General features: G+C 38.5%; 1 protein-coding gene across 2 annotated transcripts in view; it reads right to left on the bottom strand.

The window, feature by feature from the left end:
- The window catches only part of FMN2 (formin 2), a 161,181-nt gene that overhangs the window by 96,271 nt on the left and 50,334 nt on the right, over positions 1 to 14,576 (bottom strand). The window contains exons 6-8 of one of the 2 annotated variants that reach the window (XM_062637366.1): positions 10,784 to 10,816; positions 5,830 to 7,655; positions 4,646 to 4,790 (exon numbers count right to left, since the gene is read on the bottom strand). In XM_062637366.1, coding sequence (XP_062493350.1) covers positions 4,646 to 4,790; positions 5,830 to 7,655; positions 10,784 to 10,816 — 2,004 coding nt within the window. The remainder of the gene's footprint in view (positions 1 to 4,645; positions 4,791 to 5,829; positions 7,656 to 10,783; positions 10,817 to 14,576) is intronic. The other variant, XM_062637367.1, reaches the window with a different exon arrangement.

Raw genomic sequence — 14,576 nt, forward strand, 5'->3', positions numbered from 1 at the left:
TTTATTTTCAGGGGTGGAAGAGGGAGATTAAAATCTTAATGTCGATAGATTAATAGGGGACTTTCCATATGAGAATATTTTTAACATTACTATTTCGTTTACATGATAGATTATAAACACATGGTCTACTCTTGAAAAGTTCACTGTAGCTACATGTATATTATTTTCCAAAAATACAGTTGGAAGATTATCAGTAGGGCTTCTAAGATGATTGCTCAATAGTTAGGAAAAAAATATATGCAAGTCAGCTCAGCCCTTTCTGTATACTTATTATGCTGACAACAATACAAACATTTTCTGACTATGTACCATCTTTCCATTGAACTCATTCAGCACACACTGGCTAATATCTGCTATGTAACATTTTTAATATTGCATTTACTCTCATTCTTGAGTATGTGGCCTTAATCTTGAGAGCAGCCTTTTTCTTCCTGCTTCAGAAATCATAGTTTTTAAGTGATGCAACAATGGACAAAAGTATTTTTTTCCCTCAGGTAACAGCTTATTTTCTAAATAAACATTATTAACTAGCTCATTTTACAGTCCACGCTAGCTACAGAAAGGGTCCTAAGAAAAATACTATCAGCCATATAACCAAAACTACATGGCATGGCTGAGCAAGACACTCCACAAGCGAGCTTTCACCCTTTACTTGAGTCAAGCTCTGTAGGTTTTATGAGATCCACTATTTGTTGAAAGGTCCAGGTCAAGAATACCACAGGAGCACAAGTTTCTGACAGGAATTACTTTAGACAGAATAATAGGTGACACAAAATCAGACCTATTTTGCTATGTATTTCCACCTGTCAAATCTCCTCGGTTCTTCACTCCCTCCCCAGTTACTCATCTTGATCTTCCATTGCCTCTCTCCCCTTGGCCCCTGTTTTCCAACCTGCTAGTACAAGGCTAGGAAAAAAAATCTTCAGAACTAGAATTTAGTGAGTGGTGTCCCTTGCCCATGACAGGGGGGTTGCAACTAGATGATGTTAAGGTCCTTTCCAACCCTAACTATTCTATGATTCTATAAATTGTACCTGAAGTCTCTCCTGAAGAACAGGAACTAAGATATAGCCTGTAGAGTGGCAAAATTTAAGAAACCCTTTATACAACCAACAAGAGATGTATCTGAAAAAAAATTCCATAATTAAAATCCATGAAACCACAAGGACATGAGCAAAACCAGACTTTGTTTTCTTTATTAACATTGGCAAAATGAAGGAGACACCCAATGTTGGGGGGAGCTGAGGGAGGAAACTAACCCAACAAAACTTGCAGCCTAAAGAGCTAAATTTTGGCAAAGTTATAACAACAGCTAGTTATAATGAAAGCCAGACCACTTTAATAGGTAGAAATGGCAGCCCCACCTATAATATAGCCCATAAAGGATTTTCTTTGAAGATTTAGTAGGCATTCTCATTGACTGAGCCTGCACACATTTAGAGCAGCTGAGAATTTGACATATACATATTAACAGAGCAAAATAAATCACAGCTTTTGCTGTAGTGCCAATGACAGTAAGAATAAAATCAGCTGCATTCACAAACAGATATTAACACTTAATTTTTTCTCTTTCTTTAAAATTATGAGATGTATTTTAATGTGGCCCTCAATCAGTTCTAGATGCAATATAGATTGCTTTTTTAAACCGTTATTGATTTATATTGTATTAAGTTATTTGCAGATGATCACGCAAAGGGAAAAACAATTTGAACCAATACTTGGGTAGGGTGAAATTTACCCAGTTGTTAACTCAACACCCCCTACCCTCCAAGCAACCCAAAATAATATAGGTAACTTTACCACTTAAAAAGGGGTCATAATTTAGAAGGAATTACATCATGCATATCTATATATATATATATCTATACCAGCAAACATATGCATATGTTCTGTGGCATATAGCATAAATAGCTGTGTGCAGAACAGCATTGTACTCTAAAATAATTCATCTTTCACCCACCAAAACATCCCAAACTATCAAATCTTTCTTCAGATTAGCTAGAATTTCCCTCCCTGCCATATGGCCTCCTCTGTAAATACATTTTTATTTCAGGTTACAGTAAAAACATTGTGTTATTAAAATCAGATGTTTATGTAGAGTACTAAATATTTTATGCATTTGAAAGTTATCTTAGCATTTTTTCCTGACTACTATTTCCAGTGCAGCTAGTATTTTACATCCAATCCATCTAAACAATACATCCACTCAGAACACCCGCACATCAATGCAAGGAGGAAATCCAATTGCCGGACTAAAGCATTTCTGGAAAGCAGCAGAATGAGCTTTGCAGGTCCTTGTTCTGTTCTGTACAATGTTGTTCCTTAGCTCAATCAACAGGTGACAGGACACATCTGCTTTGCATAACAAATCCCTGTAAAAATCACTACAAAAACACCATTTGTAAGATCTTTACAACACCCGTTACTATCACTGAAGCCATGCAAGTCAGTAACCACTTAAACAGCACTTGGTGCTTCCTATAAAAACATACTTGTGGAATTACAGCCATGTTTTCCACAAGTAACTGTTCTTCTGCTAAATATGGATGGATTTTATTATCCAAGTGTTTACTGTGGTATAAATGAGGAGAATTTAAAAAATGAAAGCCTGCATTCCAAACCGCTGAGAGAGCACAGACAGAACATATTTGTGAACCTGTTCTACTTCAGTTGTCTCACATCAGTACCATGAAAAGCCCAAACTAGATTTGCACACATGAACATTTAACTTTTACACCTGCAATATGTGATATATCTCATTGCAGTTCTAATGAAAGTTGGCAATTATCTGTTTTGTTGATCTTTTCCCCCCAGATCCTACAGTTCAACAAATCAGACTTCTCCATTACGCAATTTCTCTTTTGGAGAGCAGTGCATTCCTTTGATCAGAGGGAGGGAAATACACAGGGGATTCTCTTCTGTCAATTTAGGTGGCCCAAAGGAATGTTTGTTCTAGATGATGGCACCTACTTAAATTGCCTTAAACTTCTGTATGTAAATTTCTATCATAAACAACTTGTTCTTTTCAAAGAAGTTAAAAACAATCATTTTCATTTAGTTTTATCTACATTTATTTATTGACAATGTATCTAAATTTTTGGCACTGCAAGAAAAATAAATACTCTTAGTATTAAAATCCACATCTAATGTTTATTCATAATCACTGCCTGTCTTTAACCACTGTTTATGTTACAAAATAAAACAGCTGTCATTTCTACTCTGTTTAGACACTTGCACAGCCAAACCTCATGAAATGCAAGGGGATCAACAGTTCATAGGCAAAGCATCAGCTATACCTTTGCACTCCTTTTTCTACTTGAAGAACTATCACACTTATTTAGTTAAGAATAGCCATTAAAAGGGGCTTTTTCTAGAAGAACAAATGTCTTGCACATTTATTACAGGACAGCAAGGTAGGAGCAGCACTGTTACCTTTTCTCCTATCCCAGTAAGTACAGCCTAGCACAGCACACATGTATGTGATAAACAGCCACAAAAGCGACTGCACTGTCCTTCCCCTTCAGCCCAATAGAGGTTTTATCCAACACCTTAGGATAATCATCCTAACTTTACTACCAGTTCTGTTGCATGCAACATGTAGCCAGCACAATAGAGAGCACCTGCATGTTTATATTACTGATCAAATTGTGTCTGCGGGGGCAAGATCTCTAGAACTACTAGATGGAGAGGTCATACTAAAACATAGCATCTCCTGTGTGGAGGCTTGAAGAGTCCCACTGTATATCCAACATAGAAAAAAATAAAAACCTTTTATAGCATTAACCTGTATGTTAAAAGATGATGCAAAGAACAACCTAGCCTTGAACTAAGTATAGGGATGTGAAGATGAGATGAACAACTTTAACTGCTGTTTGGGATTCTACATAAGAACATTTTCCTCTATAGCCTGAAAGTTTAACTGCAAATTACTTATCACAACACCACAGTTCAATTTTCACACAGACAAAGAACATTATAGCTCTCTAGTCATGTAAACATGCAGGCACAATTCTCTTATCCCAGCGTTTAATCTTCTACATTTAAAATATGCTTCTTGTTTTTATTTTATTGTACACCATTCAATTTCAAGAAAAAGAAAGCAGTTTGGTTAATGCTGGATTTTCCAAAATGTGCTTGTCTTTTATTGTATGCATAAACTTCATATTCATTATATATATGTATATAAACACAATACAAACTTAGAACTGTTACAACTGGTTAGGACTTCGGCTCTTAAGCATATTTTTTTTTCTCTGAAGTCATTCATATTCATGGCAATTCATACGCCACTCTATAATCAGAATAATTTACATACTACTCATCACACATGCACAGTCAATTTCAAAGTGTCACATGCACCTATTTTAGCTTTCTTTTTATTAATTTTAAAGTCGATATAGCAAAGATTTTCTTAAGAGAATCTATACTTAAAAGTAATTTATAAGAAAAACTTCAGTCTTTAACACATGTAGCTTTGAAACCCACCCTACATTCTCTCCTTTTCTTACATTTCTATGTAGTGTGTATATATATATATATATGTTTAGAATTTCACACCAAGCAGAATTCATCTCAGCTGCATGCAAAAATCTGTCCTTATGTAAAAACCAGCCTAGGAAAGATCTGAAATTAAATGAGTACTCACTTGTTTAGTCTTCGTTTTTGTAATGGTGTCCGAAATGGGTTTCTTCCTCTCTTTAACAGCTGTTTTAGAAAACAGTTCTTCAAACTCATGATAATCTATGGAAGGTTCTTCAATTTTTTCCCACACAAGTGAAGCACTAGAATCTCTAAAGTTAAGCAAAAGACCTATGTAGGGCAATGTCAAACTAAATAAGGTCATAAATGGAGGAATGAAAAAAATAAAATAGCGGCAATTTAAAAGTTGTTGCCTAACTTCTACTAGCAGCATTTTGAGAAGATATATTGTTGATTCTCCCCCGTACTTCTTTTGTTGATGCTTTACTCACACGCGGCAGTGGTCAGGGTCATTGATATTCACCTACTTTACATACACAGGAATATAAATAGGCCGTATACAGGCTATGAAACATAGACATTTAGAAATAGGTATCTGCAGGCCACCTGTGTGACAGTGGCAAGAACTTGGAAAGAAAGAGAAATTCAACATTAGAGAACAGCAGAATGGTTTTACAATCGGCACTCAGAGACATAAAGAAAAGATTAAGAAGGAAACCTTTTTTCATGATCAAGGACAATATTTTACAAGCAAAAAAGCATCAACAACCAAAATAAAGTATATCAAAGTAAGGGTTATAAGAATAGCTTTATGCTGCCATGAAAATAAATTGCCATTTGAAGCTGTCTGTTGAGTGTGCAAGATGAAGGGGAAAAAAAGTAAAATATTTCTAGGTCACTGGAGAAAGGAAAGAGGAGGACAAACTGCATTCAGCATACATTCATCTAGAGGGAAGAGGCTATAAAACTTGCAAGCTGCTCCAGAGAGAGACCAACAGCATCTTGAAATTTGAAGGGAAACACAAATATGACATTTTTAAAAACCATCTCATGGAACGCTTAATGGTACACATTCACCCCGGGGTTTCTGACCAATGCATGGTATGTAACCCCAAAGGACAGCTGAGAACACTACCCTCGAAAGAGCTTTCATGTACAGATAATATTACTCAGAATTGCAACGAAAACAGGTATCCCACTCACATATCCAACTACAGCTAAAATCCTGTTTGCACTGAGGTTCTCTTAAAGACCTGCCTAGCAATAAATAAAGACCTGCTTGTAACATACAACACCACCAGGACAGCCATAAATTAAAAACATCGCTCCCTACACAACTCTGTGACTTACCTTTTACTGTGTAGCTGAATTCTTGTCCAATAAAGAGGCTTCATTGGCCGAGAAGGCTCTATCACATGTTTCCTGCTCCCTTTCTCCTGATTCATCCCCATTGCAAATAAACCAGATGGTAACAGAGGAGGAAGAAACCCACAGCCTTGTGGGACTGCTGGGTAGGTGCTGCCCTGGGCTGGTGCTCCTCCAGGTAAAGGCGGTGGGGCTGGAGGTGGCATCCCCAACCCAGGCAATGGAGGGGGTGGGGGAGGGACACCAGCACCGGGCAGTGGTGGTGGAGGAGGGACACCAGCACCGGGCAGTGGTGGTGGAGGAGGGACACCAGCACCGGGCAGTGGTGGTGGAGGAGGGACACCAGCACCGGGCAGAGGTGGTGGAGGAGGGACACCAGCACCGGGCAGAGGTGGTGGAGGAGGAGGAGGAGGGACACCTGCACCAGGCAGAGGTGGTGGAGGAGGGACACCAGCACCAGGCAGAGGTGGTGGAGGAGGTGGAGGAGAGACACCAGCACCAGGCAGAGGTGGTGGAGGAGGGACACCAGCACCAGGCAGAGGTGGTGGAGGAGGTGGAGGAGGGACACCAGCACCAGGCAGAGGTGGTGGAGGAGGAGGAGGAGGGACACCTGCACCAGGCAGAGGTGGTGGAGGAGGAGGAGGAGGGATACCAGCACCAGGCAGAGGTGGTGGAGGAGGAGGAGGAGGGACACCAGCACCAGGCAGAGGTGGTGGAAGAGGGGCTAGGATACCCCCTCCAGGCAGAGGTGGGGGAGGTGGTGCTGGGGGTGGGGATGTCATTCCCAGGCCAGGCAGAGGAGGAGGTGGTGGAGGGACACCAGCCCCAGGTAGAGGTGGCGGTGGTGGAGGGGGAGGTGGGATGCCCCAACCAGGCAGAGGGGGTGAGACCCTAGGCAAAGGTGGTGGTGGAGGTGGTGGGACTCCAGCACATGGGAGAGGAGGGGCTGGAGGCAGCATCGGTATCTCCCCACTTGGCAAAGGTGGAGGAGGAGGCGGGGGTGGTGGCATCATCATGCCTGGCCGAGAGTGGTCCAGGTGCGGCACTGATGAGCCAGCAGGAAGGAGTCCTGAGCCGGGCAGGGGTGGTGGGGGTGGTACTCCTGCCATGGACATGGAAGTGGCAAGGGAAGGGCCATGTGCTCCAGACAGGGTTACAGCTGGTTCAGGTGTTGGCAGTGATAGGGGAATGCTACATGTGGGCTCCAGGGGCAGAGAAGGGGGATGTTCACTACAAGTCACATCTACAGTACTTAGAGGCTGATGGGAAGCTGGCATTTCAGTCTCTCCTTTAAATGCGAGGGACAAATTAACTTTGGGTCCTGGAAGAGGTGACTGTGGCATACTCTGTACCGACTGGCTTGCATCCAGTGGCACCGAGATTAGCTTCGGTGACAGAATTAAGGAGATTTCAGAACAAAATGTGGGCTGTAGTTCTAGAGCTGTCAGTTTCTGAGCTGGCCCTTCACTTTTGCCCCCTTCTAAGTGTGGTGGTAGGGGTGGCTGGGGCAGTGCATTGGCTGAAGGCATTGCGTGTGTTAAATAATCCTCTGTTGGTGACGTCTGTACAGATCTTGCTTGTGACACAGTCCTGGGTAAGACCTCCTCTTCATTTGTTTGAAGAGTCACGCTGCTGAGTTCCCTGCAGACTGCATGTGTGTGCTCCTTTTCGTGCTCCCTCCCAGCAGTCTGTACCTCTGCAGCAGGGAACTGCTTCTCTAGTTCCGCAATTTTGGTTCTCAGATCCTCAATAGTTTGCTCAAGTTGCTGGATAACACTGGCGCGCTCCTCAGATTTCACGTCAAAATCATCCTTATAAAGAAAACAAATAAGAAGCATAAACCAGGTAACATTCATCACTATATAAAAATTTTAAATTTAGATCAAGAATATTGGTATTCCAGAGGTCCAGAAATAACCCAGTTATGACAAGACAGAAGTATCGTTTCGGCTAGCTGCATCTTACAGAGGAAGAAGATAGCTTAGAAAAACGATGAGCTTCAATATGGAGCTACCTTAGTCACTATGAGGATGATTTAGACTGTAATCATATTTGGCAAAACAAAAAATCACCAGCAACCCCTCCTCCACATACTCTGGCCAAGAAAACCAACCAACCACTGAGCACAAGTATTGCAAGTGTTTCTGTACACATGGATACGTAGACATGGCGGAGGGAAGGGCACTGCACTGCTTTAATTCTCTTAACTGAAAATATGTTGTTTCTTCAAAAGGATGCACTGTGCATTAAGAGACTCAACTACTACTAACTGCTGGGTTTCAATACACCTTAATGACACAATTCAGATTAGGAATGCAGAACGTAACAAATGTTCACTTCTCAAAAAAACAGCTAATCTCAGAACACAGCAATGCTTTTCACCAGCCACCACACTTGAAAAGGAAAAGCAAGACAAAATTGAGGGAGAACTTTCCTCCCACCCAAGATTTGCAACTCCTCTGCCAAGTGACAGACTGTGAGTAACGTTATAAAAGCTTCCTGTCTGGAATGGTTATTCCGTATTTGACGGTTTCCACAAATTTATATCTTTCTCTGAAGCATCTGATCCTGCCTGCTGCAGACTGAGTAGAGGAGCCATTAAGCTTAAATGGTACAGTAATTTCCATGTTTTTTAAAGAAATATCAGTTGCAAACTATACTAAATGTAATGGCCTTGTACTTTTATCAAAAGATACCCCCAAAAAAAACAACCTAGTCCAGGAGAACAGAAGGTAAGACCAGATGTGATTTTACAATACAAAAATCTTGTAATAAAGAAATAATTTTATAGCTGCACCCATTTACTTTTTAGTATTTTTTTCTTCTTTTCTTTAAATTTGAAATATTAGTCAGCACTTCAAGAATTGAGACTAATTTTGTCATGCAATATGCTTCCCAAGTTACAGCAAAACAATTTAGTGCCTTTTTGTTCTATTTCGTAAATTCACAAGCTTCATGGATGAGACTGTAGGCTTAACTCATTGGAAATCTTTCAAATATTCGTATTTTACAGGTCTCGTAAAGAAGCCTACAAATAAACACACAACTCCTGATATACTAATTGCCTTGATTTGTTTCTGGAAGATGATGTTTTTCATCTCATCCTTTGACACATGAAACATTTAAAAGCCATTTTTCTTTCTGGAAAATGAAGTTGTAACTTCCAGCTGGGGACTACTAATGAAATATATGTTCATTAATACTTTAAAAATTGTTTCTGCATACAGTTGGTTTTCAAATGCAATTTTGTCTTTATTTTAGAGTTTCCCAGCTGTCCTAAAGCAATCCCAGAAGTAAACCAGCAACTACTACATTTAAACCAAATATTGTTAGCTTTCTCACCTTTATAAAAACTTACAAACCCCTATGTTGTTTGAACATTCTGGAACAGCACTTTGAACCAAAAGTTATGGAATACAACTACGTCTCCCTACCAAACTTTGAAGAAAAAATGTTTTTCAGGGAACAGTGAAGGAATGAACGCAGCAGACATATTTTAACAAACAGTATTATAATGAAGAAAAAGGGCTGAAAAAGACATATGCATTACAGGCTACTCATGGTGCTTCAGTCCACTCATTTTCCTTTAATACCTCAATACTTTCTAGCAACAACAGTTTTGTTGAAGAACTTAATTATAAAGAAGAAAGCTTATTCTATTGTCCATTATCCCTGTTTCATCTGCTCTTATCCCCTTACCAGTCACCTGCAAATACAATAAGGCATATCAGTTTTTCAAAAGGCAACATTATCAAAGGAAATGTGTTCAGAGGGTTATTATGGTCACACACCAGTCTTCAGTTATTTGAGAGCAAATCCAGTCTCTCCAGACTGTAACTTTCCTAAGCTCCCACTGCAAGAACACTGTCAACGGTTTTATGATACAGGTTACCAGTTGTATCTGAATGGAAAAATTAATTCCTGACACAAACAAACTGAATCCAACAGGATTAGACACAATATTAAATGGTACTGAAGAGATTTGTTTTAATGATGGAACATTTCACTGTTTAAAAATTCACCTACTCAGGTGACTGGATTCAACTGTTCACAAGAAAAAGTTAATCCTTGAGCCCTGAATTTCTACCTGAACTACAGGAAAATCCCAGAATTTACTGGTTTACAAAATAATTTACCCTGAAGGTCATAAAATTTATTTCAAAAGAAGTTGCATTTTTTAAAGTTTAGAATGGGCAATCAAGATTAATTAAACACTTCAGACAACAAAATAAAGATGTCTTGATTGAATTAAGAGACTTTTTACCCCATGCTGTAAGAAACAATTTTTCTGCTGTCCTTGAGACATGCCTTTCAAACAACCTGATAACTTGCTATTGTTATCTATATCTATCTCACAAATATGTCCAGGATTTTACCGAAACAGCATATTAAGAACAAATAAGACTTGCTGTGAATGCAAGCATATTTATCCAGAGGAAATTACATACTTAAAATTAATTTTTAAAATAAACCAAAATCAAGCCAAAGCCCCTCTGTACTTATGTGCTTCAGTAATTTTTTTAGATACTTTTTATTCTGACTTCTAGGATGTCCTCAGACTAGTTTAACTAGCTTTCTGCCTTTACCCTAGCAAGAAATTTAAAGTCTTCCTCTAGATCAGAAAGGGCTGTATCAAACAAACATAAGACACAGCACATTTCCACTCTCCTCAACAAGGAAGCAAATCTAAAATATGTAAGTCCAATCCAAAATGAAAATTAGACAGTTTTCTTAGAAGAGTAAGCAGGGGAAGACTTAAGTTTTTCACACATGTAAAAGACAGTCAAAAGCTGTTGATAAGAACCAGAAGACTCAGATTAAAGAAAAGTTGACATGATGAAAAGAAGGTTCATTTTTAATCCAGAGGACAATTCCACAGCAGAAATCTACAGGGTTTAAAAGAGATATGAGGGAACTCTGTCTTGTCTAGAGCTCTTACCCAGGACCCAGGTACTGTGGAACAGTCTTCTTTCTGTAAAGAAAGAAAGAAAGGTGGAAGCTTAAGCCTTGCTTTATCCAGGTGACTTGAGTGTGAAAGATGCGTGTAGGAAAAAAAAAAATCCGTATGTCTGTGGCTATAGAACTGTGTCCAGTATTTCTCAAACATGTTTTACATGTTCTCCGTGCTCAATCAGGGCCTGTGTTGCTCTCATAGGCTTGTATGTGTACAGTATCCAACTGATCTGAGAACACTTGCTTTGCTGGGTAAAGGTTGTACACTGGGATTTGCACACGTACCAAAAGCCTGTAAACTACATCCAATTCATTCCAATCTTGTCATATTTTCTACATGAACACATCAGATGTCCAGCATAAAGCTTATCTGTATAGATAGAACATGCCCAGGATCCTCAAACATGTAAAAACTCAGACTGCATCTACCTTCTCTACCAAGTCTGACATCCTAGTTCTCAGATGAGTGACTGAAACCTACAGACCGTTTTACAAGAAAATTTCCATGTAAAAAAAAAAAACCACACATCTGTGAAAGCTATCCCTAGTCTGTATGTATATACATACACATATATGTATCTATATTATATATTTATCTGTACTCAACTTAACTTGTATCCACTATTCTGTGCTTTACGAACAGCTATAACGTGTCTTTTCTGAAAACAAACAGAATGACAGCTCTTACTGGTAATTCTGGAACACTTGAAAAATAAAGACATATTACAATTTAGTTTTAGAAAGTCATGCTTTATACTACTACAAGCCAACAAGTTGCATCAGCATTTTGATTGTTTTCAGTGTTGTCAGTGTCATGAAGTTTCCTCTCTGGATGGAATTTGTATTTAGATGACAGGACTATATTTCTTGGTTTGTTGTTGTTTTTTTTTTAAACTTAACCTTTTAGTGTGTCTACATCAGCAGTCATGAATCAGTTTATGCTACTACCTGACTGCAAGCACACACAGGGAATAGAAGCATACAATTAAACAGGATTAAGATGGCAAGATAAGATCCCTCAGGTCTCTTAGTAAGTCAACACCTACTAGCAGAGATCAGCTACTTGGAAGGATGGTCTTTCCAACTGCTCCAATAAACGCCTCTCTTCTACTCAAAGTGAAACACTTTCGAATGAGCATGTTCACTGGATGGTGCAAAATAGAGCCACAGCAAGAATTTAATTCAGTCAGAGAAATGGGATCTCTATTCAGGTTTCTCTCTCTAAAGCTGTCTCATTTAACAGCCTTAAAAATAGGAGAGACAACTTTTTAATAGGTATTTTTAGTGCTATATCAATTTGTTAATGTAGTGATGGACACTCGGTTCGCATTCAAACAAAATAGTATCCATCTAATTAATTCTCACATTTTACTTAATCCTCAAAGGCTATTGCAGCATTTTAGTTTTACAGCAGCAGAAGCTGAATCAAAACCTGACAAGCTTGCCAATAATACCAGGAAGAACTGCTTGAGAAGTAGAACTAGCATTGGATACTGGTTTCTTCCTCAAATTATGAGATCAAAGCTTTTATTATACTGCAGGTGCATATATGGGGACAATGGGTATAGGTTTTTGCAACAGTCCATGTTTCTTCCTACAATTACACGGAAACATGATGCAAAGCTCCCCAGGATAGCACTAAACAAACAAGCCCTGAAATAGAAACAGCGCAGTGCACTGCTCTGCCTGAAGTGATCAGCTCAGTTTTAGTGGATGCAAGCTAATCTCTTGCTCAGTGACATACTACAACAGATGTATTGCACCAGCCTGCACTGTGCTGGCACTGGGACTATATAGCTCTTCCTAAGCTGAAGATCTAGGACAAGTCTAATCACCAAGAGGTTTTGCCATAACCTATCATAGCTGACAAAACAAACAAAACTAAATCAACAGCAGAAAAAGCCCCACTAATTGCAGACATCAATAATCATTGCAATCCAGATAGTTCCAATAAACATAGGATAAGCAGGGAGCATGGACCTTTGAAGAAAACTGCACACATTACAAATGCCAGCTTGTAAAACTGGAAGTCAGAAGAAAGCAGATTGAGTTTCTTGAAACTTCTGCTCCTAAACACTTTGAATACTTTATCTCTGAGCTAAGAGCTTTTCAAAGGATAAGATCCCAGGTTTTTACAGTTCCCATTTTAGTAAAAAATAAAAATGAAAAACCAACCTGAGATACATCAAAGATGGAAAGTTTTCTCTCTGAGATGCAAGACTCTTAATTGAGCTGAAACATAACCTCAGGTTATCCCCAAGTTCTGCTACAATAGGGAGCTCAAAAGAATTTTTGTAGACTGCAAACAAGACAAGGTAAAATAAACTCTCACAGAACCACTGACCACCCTAGAAGCTACACAACAGTCAACTATAATTACATGTCGTCTTACATAGTATATTACTTTTAGCTTGCACAAGTAGCATTTTTCCGACACAAAATATTAGACCTGTTTTATTTAAAAAAAACAATACAACCAACAAAAAAAAAAAACAAACAGCCCCCTCCCCCCCCCCCCAAGTTTTGAAGATTTCTCGCCTAGCATAAAAGAAATAACCTTATTAGAGAAGCATGAAGCAGTACAACATTAAACAATAAAGACTTCAAAAAAGGCTTATCCCATCACATAATTTCATTTAGGCTAAGAAGGTGGTTAACTGTTCTATCATTCACGCAGTGTAAAACAAGTAGGTAAATGAGAATGGACATAGAAAGAAAAAAGAGGTTGACCTTTATTTAATATAACCTTATCCTGCCTATTTTTTATGTCTCTTTAGGTGTTCTTTTTAGGCCAAGGCAAAGCACGATTCTCATTCTGTTAAAACACAAAATAAATCCTGGTATATCCTGAACATCACTACATTCACATATTGAAGAGAAGGAGTTGAAATTTTTCATAACAAGCTTTTTCTTGATTTTTGATTCAACTTGAGATTCACCAGCATCCTGGGAATTAGTCTCATGTAAACTGTCTCATTCTATTATTATTTCTGTGTACTTTATATACAGAAACTATACTAATTTTTATGCTAGAAATAATAGTAAGGATTCTATGTCAACACTGATAATCTAAATTTGAAGGACATGTAATGCTTTTGATCTCCAGTACTGAAGAACATAAAAAGCTAATGAGTTTCCAGGTGAACTTTGACACATCCTGATAAGCAACCGTCCAGAGTATGATGTTTCTACACAGTACTTGCCCTTTTTACCCAGGAGTTCAGCCAGACCACAAAATGGGAGGTTCAGATGTTGCCTTTTATTTCAGGCTTCCAGCAGGGAATAAGCAGCAAAAAAATATCCACAGTAAGAATAAATCTTTGTGGAAAAGGATGAATAGTCTTCACTGCCCTGAAATATGAGCCTACTACTCACAACAGAAAAAGTTTAGAGAAATGGAATCAGAGACTTCACAAATATATCCATGAACATGCTGAAAGCAAAGGGCTGGAGGTCAGTCAGCTTCTCAAATTCTTTGAAGGTGTGAAGGCTATATTAAAAGCAAAACTGTATCATTTTGCATGAGAGAACACTGAATAAAACCAATCATAATCAAATCATCAAAGATGAGTTTTATGTTTTCAAAGGTTAAGTAAAAATTTTGGTATCATGGACATTAGAAAGAAATCATTTGTCTCTTCAGGAGAAATTTAATATTGAAAACAAAGTAATTAAATATTCAGGAATATGAAAGCTAATTTTTGACAGTAGTTTTGTGTTTATTCTGTAAGAAACAAATAAGAAGAAAAACATGTACTTAAAAATACAGAAAATAAATG

The sequence above is a fragment of the Pezoporus occidentalis genome, unplaced genomic scaffold (assembly GCF_034315485.1).
Source record: "Pezoporus occidentalis ecotype Australia unplaced genomic scaffold, CSIRO_AGI_Poc_V1 ctg52, whole genome shotgun sequence".
Classification (NCBI taxonomy): domain Eukaryota; kingdom Metazoa; phylum Chordata; class Aves; order Psittaciformes; family Psittacidae; genus Pezoporus; species Pezoporus occidentalis.